The sequence below is a fragment of the Zea mays genome, chromosome 8 (assembly GCF_902167145.1).
Source record: "Zea mays cultivar B73 chromosome 8, Zm-B73-REFERENCE-NAM-5.0, whole genome shotgun sequence".
Lineage (NCBI taxonomy): Eukaryota > Viridiplantae > Streptophyta > Magnoliopsida > Poales > Poaceae > Zea > Zea mays.
In genome coordinates, this window is record NC_050103.1 from 110,338,760 (window position 1) to 110,363,818 (window position 25,059).

Genomic DNA, 25,059 nt, shown 5'->3' on the forward strand with positions numbered 1-25,059 from the left:
AAAAGCGCTAAGACCTCGGAGGAGTCAAACCACTCCTCCGAGGCCTCGGGGGCTACACCCGGCGGGTGCGCTCGCGCGCACCCACCGGAACGAAATGCAACCGAGAAAGGCCGGTCTCCTTACAAAAAAGTGCGACAAAGCCTCCAAGCGAGTACCAACACTCCCTTTGAGGCTCGGGGGCTACTGTCGGGACCATAATTAGGGGTACCCCCAAGACTCCTAATCTCAGCTGGTAACCCCCATCAGCACAAAGCTGCAAAGGCCTGATGGGTGCAATTCAGGTCAAGGCTCCGTCCACTCAAGGGACACGATCTCGCCTCGCCCGAGCCCATCCTCGGGCAAGAACAGCAGACCCAGGTGGATTCATGTCTCGCCCGAGGGTCTCCTCAAGCAACAGGCACACCTTCGACTCGCCCGAGGCCCAGCTCAGGCAGGCTTTGCGGAGAAGCAACCTTGGCCAGATCACCTCGCCAACCGACCGTATCGCAGGAGCATTCAATGCAAAGATCGTCTGACACCTTATCCTGACACACGTTCCTCAGTCGACAGGGCCGAAGTGACCGCAGTCTCACTGACTGACCTGACAAGAAAATAGCGTCGCCTGCCCTGCTCCGACTGTTGTGCCACTCGCCAAAGTGGGGCTGACAGCAGCCAAGTCCAGCCTCAGGCGCCATAGGAAGCTCCGCCTCGCCCGACCCCAGGGCTCGGCCCCCACCTCGGTCTCGGAAGATGGTCTCCGCCTCGCCCGACCCCAGGGCTCGGACTCAACCTCGACCTCGGACGACGGACTCCGCCTCGCCCGACCCCAGGGCTCGGACTCAACCTCGACCTCGGATGACTGACTCCGCCTCGACCTCGGACGACGGTCTCCGCCTCGCCCGACCCCAGGGCTCGGACTCAACCTCGACCCGGACGACGGTCTCCGCCTCGCTCGACCCCAGGGCTCGGACTCAGCCTCGACCTCGGAGGAGTCACCGCCTCGCCCGACCTCGAGCTCGGACTGACCACGCCGCAGGGGGGTACATCATTACCCTACCCCTAGCTAGCTCAGGCTACGGAGAACAAGACCGGCGTCCCATCTGGCTCGCCCTGGTAAACAAGTAATGATGGCACCTCGCGTGCTCCATGACGACGGCGGTTCTCAGCCCCCTACGGAAGCAAGGAGACATCAGCAAGGACCCGACAGCTCCGACAGTTGTGCTCCAACAGGGCTCAAGTGCTCCTCCGACGGCCACGACATCACATGAACAGGGCGCCAAAACCTCTCCGACAGCCACGTCGGCATGTACATAGGGCTCTGGCTTCCCTCTGCTAGACACGTTAGCACATTGCTACACCCCCCATTGTACACCTGGGCCTTCTCCTTAAATCTATAAAAGGAAGGTCCAGGGCCCTCGTACGAGAAGGTGGACGCACGGGAGAACGGGCTGGCGCACAGGCTCTCTCTCTCTCTCCCTCGCGAACGCTTGTAACACCCTACTGCAAGTGCATCCGCCCTGGGCGCAGGACAACACGAGGCCGCGGTTCCCCTTATTGCTCCCCCTTGTGTTCTGTCTCTCGCCGACCCATCTGGGCCGGGACACGCAGCGACAATTTACTGTCGGTCCAGGGACCCCCCGGGGTTGAAACACCGACACATACCCATAGCCATCCCTACAATGGACCGATCGAGGCAACCAAACTCCTCGTGCGCGGCTCCACTGCGCCACGCGTCGGCTCCACGGGCTCGCATGGCTCCTTCCCCGTATGCGGCATCCTCTGCGCCACACATCGGCTCCATAGGCCAACGCGTATGTTAAGTCCTTTTTTCTTCTGATTCAAACATTTTAGCATCCAAACAACATTAAGTCGTTTTTGTTTTTAGTCATTCTTCATGTTTTTCTCAGACATTTCTTGTTCTTGGTTCAGCCATTCGAGACAATATTAAATCATTCCAGAAAATATTAAGACATTCTTGTTTTCAGTCGTTATTTATATTTTCTCGGTCGTTTCTTGTTTTGGTTTAGTCATTCTAAACAACATTAAGTCATTCCAGTTTTTTATCAGACGTTCCTTGTTTTTAGTTCAGTCATTCTAGACAACATTAAGTCATTCCAACGTATGGAAAACATCAAGTCATTCAAGCACATTAAGTCATTTAAGTGTGTTAAGTCATTTCTTAAATTATTTGATCTCATGATTGCTCACATTAAGTTATTCGTGTCCATTAAGACATTTGAGCGCGTTAAGTCATTCATGAATGTTAGGTCATTCGTTTAGTCATTCAAGCTCGGTAAGTGGTTCTATCTCGGTTTAGCTCGTGTGGGGCGCGTGTGGGCAGAGCAAATAGGTGTGGGTGAGGTGGCTCAAGTCACGAGGGAGGCGGCTCAACTCGTGGGAAGCGTGTGGTCAAGGCAGAAGCACGACAGGAGGCGGACTCGGTCGGTTGAGGCACACGGAGTCAGCTCGTGAGCCTCAAGCTTTTTTCTAACCCTATTTGGGCCTGCGGCCCAACAAACACGTCCATAAATATCACATCATTAGTTAAATAAAATCAGGAAATATAAACCATATTAGGTCTGTTCGATTATTTTTATACCATATAAACCCGCATAATCCCTCTAATCACCTTCAATCCATATGAATTGAGTTAAACCGGTCCTAATATGGTTCATATTCCCTGATTTCTTTTTAACTAATGATCGAACATTTTTTCTGTTGCGATATTTACGGACATATGTTCTTCATTTTGCTTTCACTCTCATGTGTACACAGCCTGCAGTGCCTAGATAGTAATTTTATCTTCCTATATCTACCGTTCCTCCTATAGCTTGGTATGCTTATCTCCATTTCTCTCGCCTTACGCTTGGAGCCATCTATGGTCATGTTCACTGACGTCCGTTCAGTTTTCTTACCTTTTCCTTTTATTTATTTTCTCTATCACATTTCGTTTTCACACTTTTCCTTTTGTATCTTTAAATTTTTCCTTGTTTTCCCTTATTTTATTATATGTTAAGAAATTTGATCAAACAAATTATATAAAAACTTGTGTTATATAAATTGCATGTACATTTTCTAAAAAAAATGTTGCACACTAATAATTTAGGTGTATAAGTTATGTTATTAGTATAATTTAATATACAAAGTCGTATATATAGAAGTTAGTTAAAATATTATGAATAATTATGCTCAACAAAAGCTAGACGTCAAAACTATGTTCTAAATATAATTTATTATACAAAATCATATTTATAAAAGATATTTAAAAAATATTATGAAAATTGTATTATGAACAAAAGTTAAGACTTCAAAAGTTATGCAAAAAGCTATCAAGACAAGTTATCTATAAAACATTATTTTAAATATATTAACTAATTTATGTTAATAAGTTATATCTCAAACTATTATCTATAAAAACTATGTGCTTAAGTTTGTAACTTTCTAAAAACGAGAAGTTATGAAAATAATTTTCTAAAAGGAAAAGTTGCTTGATTAGCTGATGCTTCGCAATCTATTTAAGTGATGATCAGTGGTTCTACCTCATATTTTGACCAAGCTTTACCAGCAATTATCATGCATCTAATGTCATCTATGATGTTACATAGTTGTTTCGGTAACTCCAATCGGTGGATCTACACAGACAGCTTTATCACTACAGGGGCTAATTTCTAACTTGCTCAAGCTTCATACTTTAAACATATGCAGGCATACACTGAACTGTGAACTTGAAACAAACACAACTCAGAAACAAAGCAGAGACCGACGAATTACGGCCAAGACCATTCACAACTACAGCCTATCCCAGTGTAAGCTGGTCGAGGCATGACTAAGACGCGGGTTCTCTTTACCCATATCCTCCACTAAATCTTACAAAAGTTTGTTAAGCTGCTGATGTTAATTTTGAGGAGCCGGCCACCATGTACCACAACAGATGCCATCAAATGCGCAGCGCCAGAAACTTCACTGTACAGGATGTCCAGCAACTTTGGTCAGATGACGGTGTCAGTGTCAATGAATTGGGACTCAAAATCAAGTCTGCAAGTTCCTGTCGTCGGTTGTACTTGGGCTTCTTGATGAACTCAGTGCCTTGGTTAGGAAATTGCGGAGCTCTGGAATAACACGCTGGATCAGCTGTGCAGAACTGCATGGCAAGATTGCGTGTTAAAAATTGAGTCACTTGAAATCGCACTGCTTTCAGATCAAAAGTAATTAGCAAGAGAAGGTACCCGGCTCTGGTGCAGATCTTGTTAAAATGTTCCAGAATGTACAAGATGCACGTATGTCTCAGAGACACGGCATGAAAGGCTTCGGACAAGTCATACATGTCAGATACGTTATCTAGATTCACATCCTACAAAGGCACATAATGGCATTTAAATTAATATCAAACCTGCGGTTTAAACAAGGAATAGATAGTAACTTTTCTAATCACCTTCGCAATAGTATATTCACATAGGCGTTTGAGGCCTTCTAAGAGATACTGATCACCAGCTCTAAGAAGATCCTGTGCAATTTCACTGGTAACCTGAACTGACCCTGTATAGATAAATCTGCAAAACCAAAGATGATTTCAGACTTTAATCCAGCATACAGTGGCACAAAAAAGAAAAGGGGAAAATTAGTTGCAGATTCATCAACAGAAAGAGAACTGTGGTCAAACGAGAAGGGAGGTCAATGACTTACTAACCTCATCATGAGTTCAAAGACGTCCCATCTGATATTAGGAATTTCAATGTCCCTTGCATCCTTTTCCTGGTTAAGAAATGCTTTCAATTAGACATGAGATTCAAGGTTTGATCAAAACTAACATATTGTATGCAGAAATATACTCCCTCAGTCCCAGTATATAAGTATATAAGGCATAACCACCTCTAGTTCAAAGACTGAAAAATATATTTAATTCTCTTTATACTACTACATCAATGTACGCATGTCTAAAGATAACACACGCGCCTTATATTATAGGACTAGAATAAAAAAAGGTTACACCTATAGACTATAACCAGCAAAAGCACATTATGTTGTGGCAAGTCAAAACTCACCCTGTACCCGCCATCAAACATTGCACGAAATGCATCAGAAGAAGCAAGCAAAGCAATTCTGTGTGCATAAAATCGCTTTCCTGTAGAAGGGATTAAGATTATCTGGGACACGATTGAAAAGAATTATACTGATGAAATCAGGGTCATGAAATAGTACCAACCTTCTACCAAGAAAGTAACGTCTGAAAGTGTTGAACTATTCACGTATTGCTCACCAAGATAAACCTACAATGAAATATACATTCAGTAACAATTGCCAGTGCCGCAACCATTACCAGACCAATTGGATGCAAAAATCCGACAAAGTCACAATGACTTAATTTAGGATAGCAAAATACAGGCAGTGTTTGGAAACCTTGTTACAATGTCAATGATAGCTAAATTCTGAAAACAATTTTCAACACAATGCCAAACAGTACAAAAATATTGACATGATATTTTTTATTGAACATGTAGGAGAGCTGTGTATCTTTGTATTATAGGGAAAAGAAATGTGGTCCAAACAAGCTCAACTCTTACTAGGACCAAGGTAAGTGAGTTACAGCAAAGAAAATTAAGGTAGCCTAGATTTCCAGCCGACTTAGCCCAAGACCCTGTAGCTTGGAAGCCCCAGAAAGCGTCCATAGACGAGCTTCTAACTTCAAGTTTCTAGGTGTAAGTAGGGACGGACACTGAGAGTCTCCCTCAAACACACATGCATTTCTCTGCTTACAGAGCATCCATGCATCCAAGATGATGAGAGTGTTAACCCCTCTTCTTTGATCTTTGCTAACTCTTTTGCTAGCTCTCCGCCACCAAGTTAAGTGCAATCAACAACCTGTGCCAAAACTGTCTTGCAAAGACAGGTTATAAGGATGTGCTGGACTGTTTCCTCCTCTTGATCACAGAGTAGGCATTTATCCAGATGAGACAGATTAAGTTTTGCAAGCAGCAAGCTCAGTTCAACATTTACCTTTCATGGAAAGCCAGAAGAACATTTATTATCCTCCAGCAGGTTGAACACACTATTATTCACAACAGGTTGGACTACAACAGACTAATTTAGGCCCTTATATACCTTATTGAACCAAAGCACCATTCCACAATGATTAATCAAAATAATTGCATGCACATCCTAGCACACTGAAGATCGTGTCATTGTGATACTACTTTAACCATACCACAGTCAGCTCATAAAGTCACTGGAACTCAAACAGCATACATAATACAAAGTAAATTTGAATTTAATAATTCTTTTGCATGCCTGAGGTGTTGGAGATGGAGGGGCAGCATCCATGGGAGAAAGTGCTGCAGCTTTGTTGGCCAATTTGTATAATGCTGCTGAGCCATCTTGTTGATGTTTTGAACTCATGGAAATAAGAAGATCAAGAAGCAAGTCGAGACCTGGATGACCCAGAATTTAAATTCATAAAGAACACCATACAGTAGAATGGAAATGAAAATGTACAATTTTCAGCGCTTGCAAAATTGTTTACCATTATTATCAATAAAAACTGAACTTTGATCTTCAGGGGCACAAAGGTGTGCAAGAGCTAGAGCAACACGCCTTTGCACAGATTTCTCTCCTACTCGCATCAAATAAAGCAAGTGTTTCAACACCTGTAAACCATGACATGGGAACAATCTTCATAAATACTATCAAGCACATCGCAAACAACTAAATACAGAAACCTTGCGAGCAAACTTACTCGTCCATTTATCTTCTCCTCTAACCTCTTCAATGTTTTTGCCACACAGTCCTTTGTTGCCTGAAAACAATAATAGCTTAATAAAAAGCATTCACAATAGAGTGACACAATATACAATGAAGGCCAATGTACCTGGACAATAAATTCTCCATCTTGTAACTTTTGGACACCTCCTACTTTAATGAAGTCAGATACATAGTCCTATAAGAAAGAACAGTGATTTGCTTCAGAAATAATGAAGAAATATAAGATCAGCATTTTGTTAAAAAAAATGAGTTGATCCCGTTACAAAGGAACATGGAGTGACCAATAGTAAAAAAAGGGAGATTTGAGAGAGATATCAAACCTTGTGGAAAAAAGATCGTATATTACCTCATTATCTGCAACTCCATAAAGGGCAAATGCAGCATTATGTTGCAGAGATCCATTTTCTGAGTCAAGAAGTTTTAACAAAGGCACCAAGCCACCATTATATGCAATACCTGCTTGGTTATGTGTGTCCTGAGAAAAGACTTCAGATTAGATTACGAGTTGCAACTAAGCAAAAAGGAAAGAAAGAACAACCCCACTAACCAATAAATAAAAGGAAAAACGAATGGGATTTCCCCTTACATTATATGATATGAAAGAGCAAAATGTGCTAGATCATTTAACTTTTCCCAGATACTCAATTGGGTCCATAATCTCTCAGGTGAGGATCAGGGTCAACTTTTTAAGTGGTTCACTCCACATTCCACTCTGTATAAAACTAGCCAAACAATCTCACAAGGAAATTATATGCCATGAAGTTTGGTTGGTTGCAATTGTCAGAAATATTATCGCTCTGCTAAAATGCACCACTGACAAAGTGGGTCTTTAATAGTCAAACAGTAGACCAACTCCTAGCACCTAATCGATGATTAGCTGGGAAAAGTCACAGGGAACACTCCAAGCACCTATCGTTGGGCTAGAAAGGATAACTAAGCTAGGGATCAAGCCAGGACGGTGTCACCTAGCAATTAGGAATTACAAAGGTTCAGAAGATTGGCTAAGATAGGTGTGGTTAGCGATCAGAGCATATGGTAGGGAAAAAAAAAAGACAAAATTCCCTTACAAAATAGAAGAGTTAAATGCACTATAGGTCCATTAACTTAGCAGGGTTTCTGTTAGGTCCATCAACTCTAAAAGTTGATTTGTGGGTCCATAAACTTTATAAGTGGTTCACCGCAAGTCCATACCCTTTCATTTGGCCCTTAGATTCAACTTCCGGGTCCAAAAACTTTTAAGTGGTTCACCACAGGTCCATACCCCTTTGTTTGGCCCTTAGATCTAACTTGGCAAGCATGCCATGCTGGCTGCTGACCCGCATACCGTGTCAGATCTAAGGGCCAAACAAAGGAGTATAGACCTATGGTGAACCACTTTAAAAGTTTATGGACCCAGAAGTAGAACTATTTTTTTAAACTTTGCCTATGTTGTCTCAACATAACAGGTCCCAAGCCTGGTAAAGAAAGAGGGTTGTGATAGGCTTGGCGAGCGAATGTTAAACCAAGCCATTCTAATGGAGATGAAACCCGAAAAAAAACTGTTGGGGCGTAAACTTGACTTGTGGTTTTGGTCGGGTTTCAACTCTAGTCTACCCTAACTTGCTTGGGACTAAAAGATTTTGATGTTGTTAGACCCAGAAGTAGATTCTAAGGGCGAAGGGGTATGGACCTGAGGTGAACCACTTTCAAGTTTATGGATTCGAAAATCAACTTTTAGAGTTGATGGACCTAACTGACAACCCAGCATTAAGTTAACGAACCTATGGTGCATTTAACTCAAAAACAAAAGGCAGAATTATGTACAGACAACATATGGGCTCTTGAACATTTTCCTATATGAAGAGTAGCTACTAGCTACGTAACTTCTTGGTGGAGCAATTGGAATGTGTGTGGTGCCTCCAGAGGTACCTCGAACACAGCAGCACCTATGGTGTCGTTGACAATCACAGTGGTGAAGATGCAATGGAGGTAAGGGCGGAGCAAGGGACTTGGCACATGCAGACACCGGTAACATGAAGCCAGCATATTTAAAAAATATGTCCATGTCTAGGATGGACTGGATAAGGAAGGTAAGTGGTGCCAGCAAACTAACTATGGTTTTGCCCTATACATATTATGATCTTTGCATCCGCAGTCCCCACATGTAGTTCACATCAACAGAAGAGCAAGGGAACTGATTTACTAATGTAAGAGAGCAACAAAAATACTGTGGTGTTTTTATTTCACTGCCTACACTGATTCTCTATAGTAGAGAACAGTAAAGTACCTTATAAACATTAAAAAAGATGCTATATTAAAAATGAAAATTAAACCTGGGCAAGCCTGCCAAGTGCAAAAGCAGACATCTCCCGGAGTTGGACATCAGCCGACTGTAGCATTTCAATTAGTGGACAGACTGCACCCCTTTGCACAATATGGACCTGTAAACGAACATATATATTATCTATCAAGTTCAGAAATGAATTAACTGGAGAAAACATCTTATGTCTCTTTGCTTTTGTGTCATTCCTTGAGATAATGAGATTTATCATTCTAGATTTCCTTATACTGAACATTATATTCAATTGTTGAGTTCATTCTTTTTCTACCTTCTGCATCCCTCCACTCAAAGAACAAACCGTAAGTGGTTCCTATGGCTGTCCTCCCTCCCACCTCCCAAGGAAACATCTAAAAAAATAAAGCAAAACATACCTCTGCAACAAAGAAGCCAACTTCTAAAAAAACTTAAATCTTAGGGTGTGGTGTAAGCCAGGAGTGGTGGAGCAATTGAAATGCATGTGGTAGACGAGCTAGGTTCAGCTTGAGCATAGAACCCAGGGTGTGTTGTTGCCAAGCACAGTGATATAGACGCAATGCAGGTAAGGGCAGATCTGGGGACTTGGCACGTGCAGACACCAGGAACATGAACCCACCGTATTTGGAGAACATGTCCATGAGACCATGACTCCGTGTGAGGATATACTAGATAAAGAAGATAAGTGGTCCCAGCACCAGATATGACAGTTGCAGAGACTGCCATATGCACACCAATATGGATTCGTGATTGTGGCAGCCAGATCAGACGAAGAATAAGAAATGCAGAGGCGTAGTTAGAAAAGAGCAACAAGGAGAATAAGCGAGATCATGCATGGACTGGCCAGCAGCATGTAGGCCCTATGAGGCATCATGTCAAAAGGCGCCAGACAGTCCCAGCAATTATAATCTGTCAATCCTAATGTGATTGGCCAGAATTATTTCACCTCTATCCTAATATACAGTGCACATAAATTAAATGTTACATATGTAAATCACCAGTACTTTTGAAAAAGAGAGGTTGTACCACTAGCCCTTAAAGTTGTGCCGTTGTCTCACTCTCAGCAACTTCTCGCAACTTGCAAATTACTTTGCTAGCCCCACTAAAGTTCAGGTATGTTTGCAACATTGGGCCAAATCACCTTAACATAACAAATTGTGTTGACATGAGCATTAAACATGGGACCTGCTCTCCATGGCATGTTGACACAGGTTTTGACCTATAACCTTAAGACATGTGCGATACTCATTCCAGTCACAAATAAATAATATGGGTGGCTAAATTCCATCAAACTATGGAACAATAAGTAATATTAGCTAAATATACATGGTATTGAAAGTCACATTCATAAATAATACCTACCTGCAATAAGGGCCTGTTCACAAGAAGTGGGTACCAATTGAGTACACCATAAATAATGACATATACGAAAACAAAATATTTTGTTGACTGGTCAAATAATTAATCGATTTTATGACACCATCTACACATCCATGTCAGTGATGTATTGATCAATGGAAAAGAAAAAGGAAAGGAAGCGACGATAAAAGAAAACAAACAGTCCAGTATAATAGCCCATGTCTGATGCCACATCAGCGCCATCAATTAAGCTAAGTAGCTAACGGTGATTTGGGCCAATGCCACAACGGGTCCAAAGTTAGAAGGGCTAACAATATAAGTTACAAATTGAGGGGTGTGGGAGAGACAAACATGCAAATTCAGGGATTAGTGGTGCGATTCTCTCTTTAGTTTTCACTACCAGTAGATTTGCAAAATTTACTGAGGACTTGTAAACAGTAAGTACTCCATATTTATTAAGCACCTTGCAATCCGAGTCGGCCGAAGCAAATTGCCCTAGCAACAAAGCAGCCTCTCTTTGGCTTTCTGTACAACATGAGCTGAAAAAAAATAAAGAAATGAATGTTTCATACATCATGTAGATATTCTTGAGGTGAGTTGCCGGTGTAGAGCAAGTCAGCAAGCCATAGAACACCCTTTAAAACTCAAATAACAATGACAAAGAACCTTATCATTTGAATAAGATGGTATTCTAGAATACAAGATAGGAAAAAACCAGTAGCTTGGTTGGTACAGTTTCCCAACAAGAAGGCCACCCACCCAAAATTCCAGTCCCTCACCAAATGTGGATAGTCGTGATAATCGTTCAAGTCGGTTTGGACCAATCGCGATAAATCGCCCAAGCCGTCCGACTAATCGTGATTAATCGCGATTAATCGTCCAAGTCGGTCAGCTAGAACGACTAGCAAGTCATCCGACTTGAAAACAATGGTGGATACCTCACTGAACTGGTTTCATCGAGTTTTTGTACAACCGAGGTTCAATCTCCCCCTATTTAAGACAAACCCATGATCGAGTGTTTCTCTAGAATAATATAAAAATGGTAAGGGTCTGAATGACTAGGAATGGCCAAGCCTATGCTCAAATATAATAGTTAGCATTGTTTTGGTTGGCTTAATCATTAAAGTTTCATGTACACTGGTGTCCTGAAAACAATGTTTTCAAGTCGTCCGACTAGTCGGCCTAATCGGTAGACTACATCCGACCAGACCCATCGATGTGATTAGTCCGATCCGAAAACTAGTAATCCCGATCAGAAAACTAGTCGTCCGATTAGTCGACGATTAGTCACAACTAGTCGTCCGATTTGAACTGGGGACGACCATATTGGACGTGTCTTTGTAGATGGTCTATTGGAGCTGGGCTGCTGCATCTGTGGGCTGCAAATGTGGGCTTCTAGGGTTGGCCAACACGCACAAGACAAAAGCTTGGAGTGCTGGAAGCCTAGACGCCAGACACCTGCTCGCGCTCCCCCAGTCCTTCACCAAGGGTGCAGCCGCCACCCGCCGCCGCACAAGGACGCAGCTGCAGCCGCCACCCGCCGCCGCTGAAGACGCGGCACCGCCCCCAGCCGAAGACAGAGCCGCTGTCGCCCCCCGCCTGCAAGTTCCAGGCGGGCGCCCGTCTTGCCGCCGCCACCGCACAAGGACGCAGCTGCAGCCACCGCTTGTGTTGCTGTCTTGCTGGGCCTAGCAGCTGTTTTCTACTTTGTTCATTTGTTGTGCTACTTTTGCATTATTGGACTTGAGAACTTGGTTTAGATGGTGTAGTGTAGTGTTGTACTGCATTAATGTTGCTAGCAGACTGCTGCACTAGTGAACTTTTCTTGGCTATGTTTGTTGTACAGCTGTTGTGTTTTCCTAATGCTAACTGCTGCTATTGACTTTACACCTATTTTTGCAGCTACTTTCGTACCTATTACTTCAATTTTTTTGTTATTTCAGCAACAAATCAGCAAGAATATGGAGTTTTGGAGAAGAAATGGGCAAGGTTATTAAAACGTCGTTTAAACGATAAATTGTGATTACAGGGTAGAACGTCCGATCGTTTTAAACAAACCGCGTAGAACATCCGTTAAACGTGTTTTAACATCAATTTGGCATCGTTTAAACGTTTTAGGACCTTTTACCTTGTTGGGCCTCACAAAGGCCCAAAAAACTAGGTCAAGACAACCTCCTCCCTTCTCTCCTTCAGTGCCGCCCGCTCCGGCCATCTACTGCCACGTGTCTCCCTCCTCTCCTCCACCCCCTCCTCCCTCCTCTAGCGCTGCCAGGTCCGCCACCGCCACGACACTCCCCAATAGCGCCGACCGCAGACCGCCTCCTCCAGCGCCCAAGCGCCCGCTTCCTTCCTCCAACGCCGACCGCCGCCTTCAGCAACCGAGCGCCCGCTTCCTTCCTCCAGCACCCGAGCGCCCCATCCCCTCTCCCTCCCCCAGCACCGGCCGCCTCTAATGCCGGCATGCCGCCCGCCAGCTCTAGCAGCCAACGTCGCTAGCAGCTGCAACCATCAAGTTCCAGACTTCCAGGGATGCTCATGCTCTTGATATTGATGAGTTGGATGATGGTTACTGATGCTAGATGCAAGTTGTAACTTGCATGTTGCATAGTTGCATAGACTTGTGTGGTTGAACTTGATCTTTTTTCCTTTTATGCTATTTGTTTTGTGAACTCAAATACTCAACTTATGAGCATGAACATATTCTAGTGTGTCGTTTTATCTCAAGTCTGAAAAGACGTTTCAAGTTTCAACGTTTAAATGTTAAAAAGGTAGTTCCTAACCTTTTATCGTTTTACCGCTTTAATAACCATGGGAATGGGGAGTTGTGGACAACAAACACGCAGGTAAGTCACCATCTTGGTGCTTGTTTTATTGTGTATTATAAATTGTATATACTATATCCTATTACTGTATACTATATATCTCCAGAAACATATGGACGACTAGCTCGACTAGGCTCGATTAGTCGATCTAGTCGACGACTAATCGCGACTGATCGATTGTTCGGTAGCTATATGACTAGGTTCGACTAGACGACTTGAAAACATTGCCTGAAAATTTGAACATCTCCAAAATATTACTTACCTGATCCCTAATACTAAAAATATGCAATATAAGGGGTTGTGGTTGCACCAACAGATTACTCATCCTATATCCAACATCTAAAAGTTTTAAGTAACTATTTAAAATCCCTATCCACTCCCTCTCCCCTATCCACTTTAAAGGTATTGGTAATCTGCTGGGAGAGAGAAGAAAAAGCTATACTACTAATAATAGGAGATCACTTATATAGACTTTAGGGGACGTAGGAAAGTAATCTGTTAGAGATGCTTAGAACATTTGTAAGGCTGCTCAACAACAGAACCTAACAAATAAATACAATTATAAAGTTCTTTATGCACCTCATAAAACTGCACTTCCCTATGATGACCATACCTTAATAATCCAATCACAGGTTGCAGTGCCCCTGCATTAAGAACCTCCTTCTTGATCTTTGGTGATGAATGAACCAAATTTCCAATGACACCAACCTAACATGCCAGTGGAAAAAATTATTAGAGTGTATTCCAATAAAATTAAAGAAATCGTGAATATATTCGATCCAAGATTGTGCTTGGAAGCAAACATGTTGGATTGCTAAGGAAGTTAGTACAGAAAGGTATCCTTGCACCAGGTAGAAGTTTATTCACGGATAAAAGAGCATAGAACAGTAAGTCAATATAAGGAGGTAACTCAGAGCCTCGGACGAGTTTCATTCAACTTATTTGTTTTGCATAAGCTTCTACAATCAAGTTTACTTAGCAAACATGTCACAAGTAGCAGGTGCAGACTACTTTTTGAAATATTTCAGGAACCAGGTAGTAAATAGCATCAGCCTCTAGTGTCGTCTCAGTACTTGCCACACAATTATGCATTCAAATAAACATTTAACTCTTCAAGCATCCATGTATGTGGACCATGATATAGGCTTAACCTGCATGGCCGCACCACTGGCCCTCAAACTTATTTGGGTCATTGGGTGTATTGTTGAGTTTTCATATCTTCAAAATTTCAGACTCAAAATGGCCTGAACTAGCTTAATACAGCCATTAAGGTTTGTTGCCAGTTGACAAAAAAAACAGAAAGTGTGTTCAAGATATTTACCTTAGCCAATTCAATAACCTGTATGGCATGTTTGGTTAGTAATTGGTGTTAAGGCCCATAAAGCCCATATACTCTTGTCTGCCTATATATATGCTACAGTACCCGAGGGGGTAATTATCTCGCCTAATCAAGGTTAGTAACATGGTATCAGAGGAGGTTAGGGTTAGGGTTTACATCTAATCCGTCCCTGATCAATTTTCTTTGGCGCCATCGCGTCGCTGCTGCGCCGTCCGCCCATCGCGGCCAGCCTTCCAGCCGTCCGCCCTACCGCCGTCACGGTTCCATCCTCAGCCGCCGTCGCGGCCGGCCTTTCCTGCTTCCTCTGCCGCCGTCGCGGCGGATCTGGGCGGCCTCCATCTGCCACCCGCAGCCGCCGTCGCAGTTCCCCCGCCTCCTCTGCCGCGCCATCGCGGTTCCCGCTTCCTCTGCCACGCCGTCGCGGTTTTCCTTCAGTCCCGCGAGCTGCGGATCTGAGCTCTTGTGCCGTCCGCCGTCCGCACCTCATCCGCCGCCCGCCTGCTGCCTGCTGCGTCTTCCACCTGTTGCCTGCTGCGCCGCACTGCGCCCTGCCTCAGCCGCCGCCCACCTGTTGCCTATTTGCCTGCTGCGCCTGGGTTCTGCGCCCTGCCGCACCTCTGCAGTTGCTGCCTGCTGCACGCCGCAACTGCTGCACGCCGCAAGGGCTGCGGAACCGGATCTGCGCCGTCGATTCCTGCCGTACCTCTGCAGTTGTCTGCCTGCTGCACGCCACAAGGGCTGCAGAACCAGATCTGCGCCGTCGATTTCTGTGTCGTCTGTCGCCTCCACAGATCTGGATCTGCGCCGTTCCTGCTTCTGCGCCGGTCGCTGCCATTGCGGGCAGAGTCATCAGGACAGCAGCCGCTGTCCAACTCGGCTTCCGCGCTCAGGACCTCCGCCAACTCGTACTCGGGCTGCTGTCAGCTGCGGCTCCTCTGGTTTGTTTGGTTTTCGGTCTCTTGTTCCCTGATTTTCATTGAATTCAGTATGGCGACAAATGCTATTGTGGCCAATATCACTCTTGATGGCCAAAATTATCCGGAGTGGGCTTTCTGTGTTGAGACTGCACTCAGAGGACATGGATTACTCTTTCATTTGACTGATGTGGCACCTGTTCTTGCGGATGATCGTCGCAATGCTGCTGATATCAAAACATGGCAGCTTAATGATGGTAAAGTGATGGCTGCTATGGTAAACAGCGTCAAACCATCTATGATTATGAGTTTGTCTAAATTTAAAACTGTTAAAGCCATCTGGTCTCATTTGAAGGAGCGTTTTGTTCAGGACAGTGGTGCTCTATTACACACTCTCATGCAGCAGACACATGTTATTGAGCAAAATGATATGAGTATTGATGAGTACTACTCAGCTTTTGATCGCCTGATGAGTGCTTTGATATCTATGGTGCCTGCTTGTACTGTTGATCCGTGTCCGGCTCATAAGTTTATTGAAAAGTTCTTCACTTACAGATTTGTTATGGGCGTTCGGGCTGAGTTTGATTCTCTTCGTGCTCGTTTACTTCAGGATTCTGACACTCTCACAATGGCTAAGGCGTTGTCTGATTTACTGGCTGAAGAGACTCGTCTTAATGCTCTGTCTTCTACTGGTAGTAATACTCACAGTGTGTTGGCTGCTGCCCAGAAACCTAAGAGTGTTTTTAAGCCTTGTGATCATTGTGGCAAGACCAATCATCGATCTGAGCTTTGCTTTATCAAGTTCCCTGAGAAGTTGACTGATTTCCGTGCCCGACGTGCTGCTCATGGTCGTGGTCCAGGACCATCTACTAGAGGCTCAGTTGCTGTTGCTGCCACTTCGTCTGCTTGTACCTCAGAGTCGGCCTGGGTACTTGATTCAGGAGCCTCCTTTCATGTCACATCTGATCAGTCAAAGTTGGCCTCTACTACTCCTATCACAGACGGTGCTTCAGTGCAGACAGCTGATGGTACTGTATGCCACATTACTCATAAGGGTTCTCTTTGTGATCCACATTTTACAGTACCTAATATTTTCTTTGTTCCTGAGCTATCTATGGACCTTCTTTCAGTAGGTCAAATTACGGATCATAATTGCTTCGTCGGATTTGATGACTCATCTTGTTTTGTACAGGACCTTCGCACAGGGGAAGTGATTGGGACTGGCCGTCGCCGTAGAGCTGCCCCTCGCCTCTACATCTTGGACTCTTTGCGGCTTCCTTCCTTGGCTACATCTCCAGCGCATGTGCTTTCAGCTACCCTTGCTTCTGTTGCGTCTTTTGCCCAGTGGCATCATCGTCTAGGTCATTTGTGTGGATCTAGATTGTCTACTCTAATAAAGTCAGGTTGCTTAGGTCATACTTCGGTTGAGTCTGATTTTCATTGTAAGGGTTGTCATCTTGGAAAACAAATACAACTTCCATATTTTACTAGTGATTCTTCTGTCGAACCCTTTGATTTGGTTCACTCTGATATTTGGGGTCCTGCACCTTTTGTGTCAAAAGGTGGATATAGATACTATGTCATTTTTATTGATGATCATTCTCGTTACACTTGGATTTATTTCATGAAACGTCGCTCTGAGCTGATTTCTATTTATAAAAACTTTGCTCGCATGACTCACACTCAATTTTCCACTCATATTAAAACCTTTCGTTCTGATTCTGGTGGTGAATATTTATCTGATAATTTTCGCCAGTTTTTGACTTTAGAGGGTACTCTTGCCCAGCTTTCTTGCCCTGGTGCCCATGCACAGAATGGTGTGGCTGAACGCAAACATCGTCACATTATAGAAACTGCTCGCACTTTGTTGATATCTTCTTTTGTCCCTTCACATTTTTGGGTGAAGCAGTTTCTACTGCGGTTTACCTCATCAATAGACAACCATCATCCAAACTCTCTGGCAAAACACCTGGTGAAGTTCTTTTTGGAACTCCTCCACGATATGACCACCTTCGAGTTTTTGGATGTACGTGTTATGTTCTATTATCACCTCGTGAACGTACTAAATTGACTGCTCAATCTGTTGAGTGTGTTTTTCTTGGATATAGCCCTGAACATAAAGGCTATCGATGTTATGATTCATCTTCTCGTCGCATGCGTATTTCTCGAGATATGAGCTTTAATGAAAATCGACCCTTCTTTTACAACTCTTCCACTCATTCTTCCTTGTATAGCACAGAGTCTACCTCCTTCATGAGCCTCCCTCCCATTTCTGAAAATTCATCAGTATCACCGCATACTGCCTCTACCCCAAATGTTCGTATTCCCATCACACCACCTTCAACTTCCACACCACCTCCGTCTTACTCTTCCAAACCACCTGTCACTCAGACTTACATTCGTCGTCCTCGCTCTACTCCCATGGCCAGTCCTGATGATGAACCTGTTGCTGATACTTGTACTAACAATGATGACTCTCATGTTGTTTTTAATCAGGGGTATCATCTTCGTGACCGTGGCACTATTGCAGCTCCAGAACGTTATGGGTTTTTCCGTGCTGGTGCAGTCATTGCTGAACCATCATCTTATAAAGAGGCTTCTGGTATACCTGAGTGGCAGCTTGCTATGACTGATGAATTGAATGCCCTTCATCGCACATGTACATGGGATGTTGTTCCGTTACCTGCTGGTGTTGTACCTATCACGTGCAAATGGGTCTTCAAGGTTAAAACCAAATCTGATGGGTCTATTGAGCGATATAAAGCCCGTCTTGTGGCTAGAGGTTTTCAACAGACTCAGGGTATTGACTATGATGAGACTTTTGCACCTGTGGCCCATCTGACTACTGTCCGAGCCTTACTTGCTGTTGCAGCCTCATCTTCTTGGACTATCTCTCAGATGGATGTCAAAAATGCTTTTCTTCATGGTGATCTACATGAGGAAGTCTATATGCATCCACCTCTTGGGATAGAGGTTCCATCAGGGCATGTATGTCGTCTACGTCGAGCCTTGTATGGTCTTAAACAAGCTCCTCGTGCTTGGTTTGAGAGATTTGTTTCTGTCATCAAGGCTTGTGGTTTCTATTCTAGTGATCATGATCCTGCATTGTTCATTCATGTTTCTTCACGAGGACGCACATTACTATTACTATATGTTGATGACATGTTGATTACAGGCGATGATCCAGACCATATTGCTCATGTGAAGGCATATCTGAGTAAGGAATTTCAAATGTCTGACTTGGGGGCACTCAGTTATTTCTTGGGCATTGAGGTTTTGCAGACTCAAAATGGTATTTATCTTTCTCAGGCCAAGTATATACAAGACCTTCTTGATCGTTCTGGTCTTAGTGATACTCGCACTGTTGCCACGCCTATGGATCTTCACTTATCTCTTCGTCCGACTGATGGGACACCTTTGGAGGATCCATCTCGATATAGACATCTTGTTGGCAGCTTAGTTTACCTTACTGTCACCAGGCCAGATATTGCTCATGCAGTACACATCTTGAGTCAGTTTGTCTCTGCTCCTACATCAGTTCATTATGGGCACTTACTTCGTGTGCTTAGATATTTACGGGGGACAAAAACACAATGTTTATTTTATGACTCAAATTCCCCACTTCAGCTTCATGCTTACTCTGATGCTACCTGGGCCAGTGATCCTATAGATCGTCGCTCCATCACTGGTTACTGTATTCTTCTTGGATCATCTCCTGTTGCTTGGAAATCTAAGAAGCAAGTTGTTGTGTCTAGATCTAGTACTGAAGCAGAACTTCGAGCCCTGGCTACTACTACTGCTGAGATTATCTGGATTCGTTGGCTCTTGGCTGATCTAGGCGTTTCTTGTGACTCGCCTACGCTTCTTCACTGTGATAACACTGGAGCTATACAAATTTGTCATGATCCAGTGAAGCGTGAACTCACAAAACACATTGGTGTTGATGTATCATTCACTAGATCTCATTGTCATCAGAAGACCATTGATCTTCACTATGTGCCCTCAGAATTACAGCTTGTAGATTTCTTCACAAAAGCACAAACTAGGGCACAACATCAGTTTCATCTAATCAAACTCAATGCTTCAAATCCTCCACTTCCGCCTTGAGTTTGACAGGGGGTGTTAAGGCCCATAAAGCCCATATACTCTTGTCTGCCTATATATATGCTACAGTACCCGAGGGGGTAATTATCTCGCCTAATCAAGGTTAGTAACAATTGGTACAAGGGAATGGGTGGTTGGAGGGTAAGAGTTTAGGAATCTTTTGTTTGTTTGGTGAGACGGAAAAGTGGTTTTAGAGGGCCAATCACTTCCCTTTCTCACAAAAAACACACCAAACAGGGGGGACATTGTTTGGCATATCTTACAGCTTCTTTACAGATTTAAGCAAAAGTTGTACCAAACAGGGCGCTTCTGCAACATCTTTTTTTTCTCGAACACACAGGAGAGCTGTGTATCATTAAATTAAGAGAGAAAGGAGGGTCCAAAAATAGACCAATTACAAATACAAAGAAAGGACACTCTATGGTGGCCGCAACTTAGAATACATGAAAACATCCATGAAGGAACACCTAAAAAGGCCACCACCTACACAGACCCGACGCACCAGCCTAGCACCAGACAACATCTTCATCTATGATGTTATCATCTGCTCCCTCTACCAGACCCATGTAAGACACCTGGAATGGGAGCTGTAAGAAGAGCTAGATGTTTGGCCCCCGCAAACGTCCATAAATCAATATCTTCTTCAGCTCTTCTTATAGCTACCTCCAGGCTGGGTTTAATTCTGTCAAAGACACACCCATTTCTATGGTTCCGGAGAGTCCATAGCCCGAGGGTGATTAAAGAATTAAACCCTTTTTTTTGCAATCCCCTGCAGCTGCTCACTGGTTCTACTCCACCACTGCATAGTGCTCTCTTCCCCCAGCTGAGGAGCAAAACCAGGCAGATTGACTTGTCCGAGCAGCTGGAACCAAAAGTTCCTAGCAAAGACACAACCCACCAATCATATGGTCTATGCTTTCTTGATCTTGGTCACACAAAGGACATTTGTCAGGATGGCTTAAACCTCTTTTCTCTAGACGGTCTGCTGTCCAACATCTTCTTAAATCAGCAAGCCATATGAAGAATTTACATTTAGGAGGAGACCAAGTTTTCAAAATTAATTCCCAATGTTCAGCTTGGGTTGACCCAATGAAGAAACCCTCATTGGCTGCTTTTGCTGAGTAATTCCCATCAGTAGCAAGCCTGAAAATATGTCTGTCCTCCATGTCTGGATGTAGCTGGATTGTTTGAAGTGCATCCCAGAGATCTAGGAGGTCAGCAAAAACTCCTACTGTCAAGGCCCCTTTAATATCAGTTAACCATTTTCTATCTGTTAAGGCCTCAAGAACAGTTCTGTTGTTCTTAATCTTATTTGGCACAGCTGCAAGCAGTCGAGGAGCAAGGTCTTCAATTTTCTTTCCATGGACCCAACGATCTTGCCAAAATGAGTTTGAAGAACCATTCCCAATTTCAGTGAGCATGGCAGTGGAAAAGAAGGCCTTCATTTTTTTGGAAAACCGCATAGGCATTGAGACCACGGTTTATCCAGTTCTGTTTTGCTCAGCCACAGCCATCTCATTCTTAAGGCCCATCCCAATTTTTTGAGACTAGAAATACCAAGACCGCCAATTTCGAGAGGTCTACAGACTCTGCCCCAAGCCACTAAACAATGTCCTCCTCTTACATCTTTCCTTCCGCGCCAGATAAAGCCTTTTCTGATCTTGTCAATAACTTTGAGTGATCCTGGGGGTATGTCAACTGCCATGGCTAAATAAATGAGCATGCATGTCATCACATACTGGACATGTACTCTTCTGCCAGCCCTTGTCATTAGATCCGTTTTCCACCCAGACAATTGATCAGCCACTCTGTCAATAATGGGTTGCACCTGATTTTTGGACAGTTTTTTTAAAGACAGAGGCAGACCAAGGTATTTGCAGGGGAAAGAAGAGAGCTCACATGGAAGCCGATCATGTAGGGTTATCAGTTCAGCTGCTTCTTAGAATGAACTAAAAGCAATCAATAAGCAGAAGCTACTTCTTAGAATGAACTAAAAGCAGTCAATAAGCAGAAGTTGCTTTTCACCAACTTCTCAAATAAGCTGTTTTTTTCAACAAGCAGCAATTATGCCAAACAGACATGAATTTCTTCTTAAATTCCCTATCTTATTTGAACCAAACAACTGGTTGGGCCTAAAAAACAAATTCTCACAATTCGCTCCAACAACTCCCACAACCAATTCCCATGCCCCTTCCCAGTAGTTGCCAAACGCACTGCTAGTGGTTTCGCTAAGGTTGGCTGTATGCAACAGATCAATATCAGTGCAAAAATTCAGGGTAGCCATGAATCAAAATTAATATAATTTCATTGATGGAATCAGAAAAATATTAATCAAACTGCATCTTACATGGCAGGAAATATTGAATAAATTATGCAGAGCCTATGATATAAATGTGTTGTAGGACACTAGGACAACATAATATTTGTAAGGTAACTGCTAACAGCCAACGAAATTAAGTTTCTATTCAACTTCAGAAATACATTCTAAATTTTCCATGTACCGAGGATGGAACATGGTCCAGCATGAAAAATTCCCAAGTAAATATACAGCGTTATGATCCAGCATAAAGTTTCAAGATGGAATATTAAAATTTTATATTTCATAAAGCCTTGCAATAATTAATGCTGCTTAAGGATTGTGCAAAACTGTAGAATGGCACAATTTCAAAGGATATGATCATTTATCTGTAACAACATTAGCCTGCTCGTAATCAGTCAAAAGATGCATCTCAACAGTGTGAAAAATGCTCTTAGTGAAGTGGAGTTGACATCAGAATATTCAGTGCCTCATAATCAAAACTGGAGAATAGCACGAGGCCTTACTGCTTCATAGTGAATTGCAGCATCTTCAGATCGCAGCATTAAGATCAAAGTTGGCAAAGCATTGCATTGAACAATCTGCATTACAGGAATTTACCATGTCATGAATATGTGTAAAAAGCATATGCAAGTTCAGATGTCAAAATCTAACATAAGTATAGCCTTCATTGATTTTGATATGTCACCTGAGTTTTATTTTCATCATTTTTAAAGGCTAAAGTACGCAAGGCCCCAGCAGCTGCTCTTTGCACCTTAAGATCCTGTGATTCTAGCAATTGAACAAGTGGTGGGATTCCACCTTCCATTCTGCAGTACAACAAAACCATCAGCAAGTGAAAACTTCTCGAGGAAAAGGTTATCAAATGATCAAAGAGGCATAAAACAAAACCTGACGCTAGTTTTAATGTTGCTATTCTCATGTGCAAGATTGGTAATTGCATCAGCTGCTCTCTTGATAACGCTATTAACCACCCTCGAATTTGTAGTATTTTTCTGCCTTTTCAAGAGTTTCACTAGAGGAGGTAATGCACCAGCATCAACTACAAGTTGTTGATGTTCAGGCTGTTACAGTGAGACACAAAATAAATGATTAATAGTAACTTGGTGAGAAGTACACAACAATAAAGCATTAATGCTCAAAACACAACTATTAAAGATCCCCACAGAACTAGAGGGTTTAGTATTTCTTAGGCTCTTAAGTTTTTATAAAGGGTACTAGAGCAAAGTATAAAGTAGATAGCACTTGGAATTTTCTAGAATTCTCTAACTATTAAAAGGAATAGGATCTTACAGTCTTGCAAGAAATACAGATATATGACGATGCAGGTTCAGGCGTTCAGAATTACTGTACATATATGGGATAGTTGAAGCTCATAAACATTGTAATCCCATATTCCCATGTCACAGGAAACTTGAAAATTCATACTATGTACAACATAAATTCGTCGGTCATACAAGTAATTGCATTGGTACCAAAGTGCATCTACAACTAAATTAGGGAATTAATAAAGAAACCTTTACAGCTAGGAGGCCCAGAGCGAAGGCAGCGCCCTTCTCAACCTCATGCTCAAACGGCCGCAGTTGTTGTTCCTCCTGCGTTGGCGCCGCCACAGCAGGCTCTTCTAGGTGGCACACCAAGGCCGCCACGGCACCGCCCTCCACAATCACGTTGACAACCTCCTCTGTTCAATTGAGGACCACCAGATCCACTCAGTAAGGATGCGGGAGCACGGACCGGTGCGGCCGGAATGAGGTTTGGAAAAGGGAGGTTACCGTTTTTGGCGAGCTCGGCGAGGACATGGGTGGCGCGCTTGGCGGCGGCGCGGTCGGCGTGGCGCCACGAGGAGGCGCAGCGGACGAGGGCATCAACCTGCGCGCGGACCTCGCGGGCAAGAGCCGCGTGGGAGTGGCGGCAGCAGATCTCGGGGGTGCCCGCCGAGCCGTCCTCCTCCTCGTTGTCATCGTCGGCGCCCGCGCTGCCGAGCGAGGCGGCGGCGGCGGATGCTGCTGCGGATGTGGCGGCGGCGGCGACGGCGGCGGATGCCTCGTCCTCCAGCTTCCGCTTCAGCCCCTTTCGGCGCGGGCGCTGGGGCTGCTGCTTTTGCTGCTCCGCCTCCATTCGATTGGTCGACGACGGCGCGGAGAGCGTGTCGGGTTGAGGAGGAAAAGGCACAAGCAGTGTGATTCCGGCGCGGTAGCCGGTAGGGTCGTGTTGGATAGAAAAGTAGAAATGAGAAGGGAAAAAAATGAATGTGCGTGGGAACGAAAACTTACCCGCAGACCCATAAAAAAAATCGTATATATCCATAATAAACACATCTAATTTGAAACGTTCAAACCTTTAATAGGGTTGGACGAAAAACTCATAGCTCGTTAACTCGCTCGACTCGACTTAATAGTGGCTCGACTCAACTCGACTCGTTTATAATTTGTAACGAGTTGAGCTTGTATTTCAACTCGTTACAATAACGAGCCAGCTGACTCGCGAGCCAAATGAGTTGGAGTAATTAGTCAAATTACAATAATTCGGATCCAAAATAGTTAATCTTGTACTCTACTATAGTTAATCTTGTTCTTTGTTGAGTGTGGAATCTTAAGTTGCAAACTCTATTCTTTTTTTTAAATATATCTCATTCTTTTCTTTTGCTACATGTTTTTATATCCGTTTGTAGACACTAGACATGGTATTATCGAGCTGGCTCGTGAGCTAAACGAGCCAGCTCGAGTTGGCAAACGAGTCGAGCCGAGTTGGTTTTTCAGCTTGTTAACATAACGAGTCGAGCCGAGCCAGCTCGTTATCTTAACGAGCCAACTCGAACCGAGTCGAGCCAGCTCGATATCCACCCCTAATTCAAACGGTGCATGGTGACCGATCTCATTGCTTCTATATCCTGCATAAATGTATTCTATATAGCTAATGAGAAATCACAATTTCAACTCACATCATCTCTCGTAAGGTGGCTCGCATGACACCAAATCCTAGTCGCCCCCTTTTCACCTTGCCGCACCAGAGTGTTGAACATCAAATTTACTCGTCACCGCTTCTACATTCTGGGTATGGCTCGGTGATATCTCATCGCATCGACGTGACTCGATAGTACTAGGTCGGTTCTTCTTTTCAATAGAGATGTTCGCCTGAGAGTCGGATGTCGCCTTGTTGGGTTGCTTGGTGGG

General features: G+C 43.7%; 1 protein-coding gene across 4 annotated transcripts; it reads right to left on the reverse strand.

The window, feature by feature from the left end:
- Positions 1-3,515: 3,515 nt before the first annotated feature.
- Positions 3,516-24,191, reverse strand: LOC100279213 (ARM REPEAT PROTEIN INTERACTING WITH ABF2). 4 transcript variants are annotated; one of them, NM_001152237.2, is made up of 20 exons: positions 23,659-24,056; positions 23,401-23,567; positions 22,775-22,947; positions 22,572-22,692; positions 22,390-22,464; positions 13,823-13,917; positions 10,851-10,926; positions 9,048-9,155; positions 7,192-7,210; positions 7,082-7,089; positions 6,842-6,910; positions 6,710-6,769; positions 6,497-6,620; positions 6,265-6,404; positions 5,183-5,246; positions 5,022-5,101; positions 4,667-4,731; positions 4,412-4,529; positions 4,206-4,330; positions 3,525-4,120 (listed from the first exon to the last, which is right to left on the reverse strand). In NM_001152237.2, the coding sequence occupies exons 1-20, from the start codon at positions 24,002-24,004 to the stop codon at positions 4,009-4,011; spliced, it is 2,145 nt and encodes a 714-aa protein (NP_001145709.2). In that variant the 5' UTR covers positions 24,005-24,056; the 3' UTR covers positions 3,525-4,008. The 4 variants fall into 4 exon arrangements, with proteins under 4 accessions (XP_008654777.3, XP_008654778.3, XP_008654779.3 ...); XM_008656555.3 differs by having other exon boundaries at positions 3,516-4,120; positions 7,082-7,210; positions 23,659-24,191; XM_008656556.3 differs by having other exon boundaries at positions 3,516-4,120; positions 7,082-7,210; positions 23,407-23,567; positions 23,659-24,187.
- Between the last annotated feature and the right edge of the window lie 868 nt (positions 24,192-25,059).

Bases quoted from the DNA above. Each gene is read 5' to 3' on its own strand.
- LOC100279213 (XM_008656555.3), bottom strand. From the start codon at position 24,004: ATGGAGGCGGAGCAGCAAAAGCAGCAGCCCCAGCGCCCGCGCCGAAAG. The intron at 23,568-23,658 runs GTAACCTCCCTT...TCAATTGAACAG, and splicing joins CGCCGAGCTCGCCAAAAACG to AGGAGGTTGTCAACGTGATT. The intron at 4,121-4,205 runs GTACCTTCTCTT...CTTGCCATGCAG, and splicing joins AAGATCTGCACCAGAGCCGG to TTCTGCACAGCTGATCCAGC.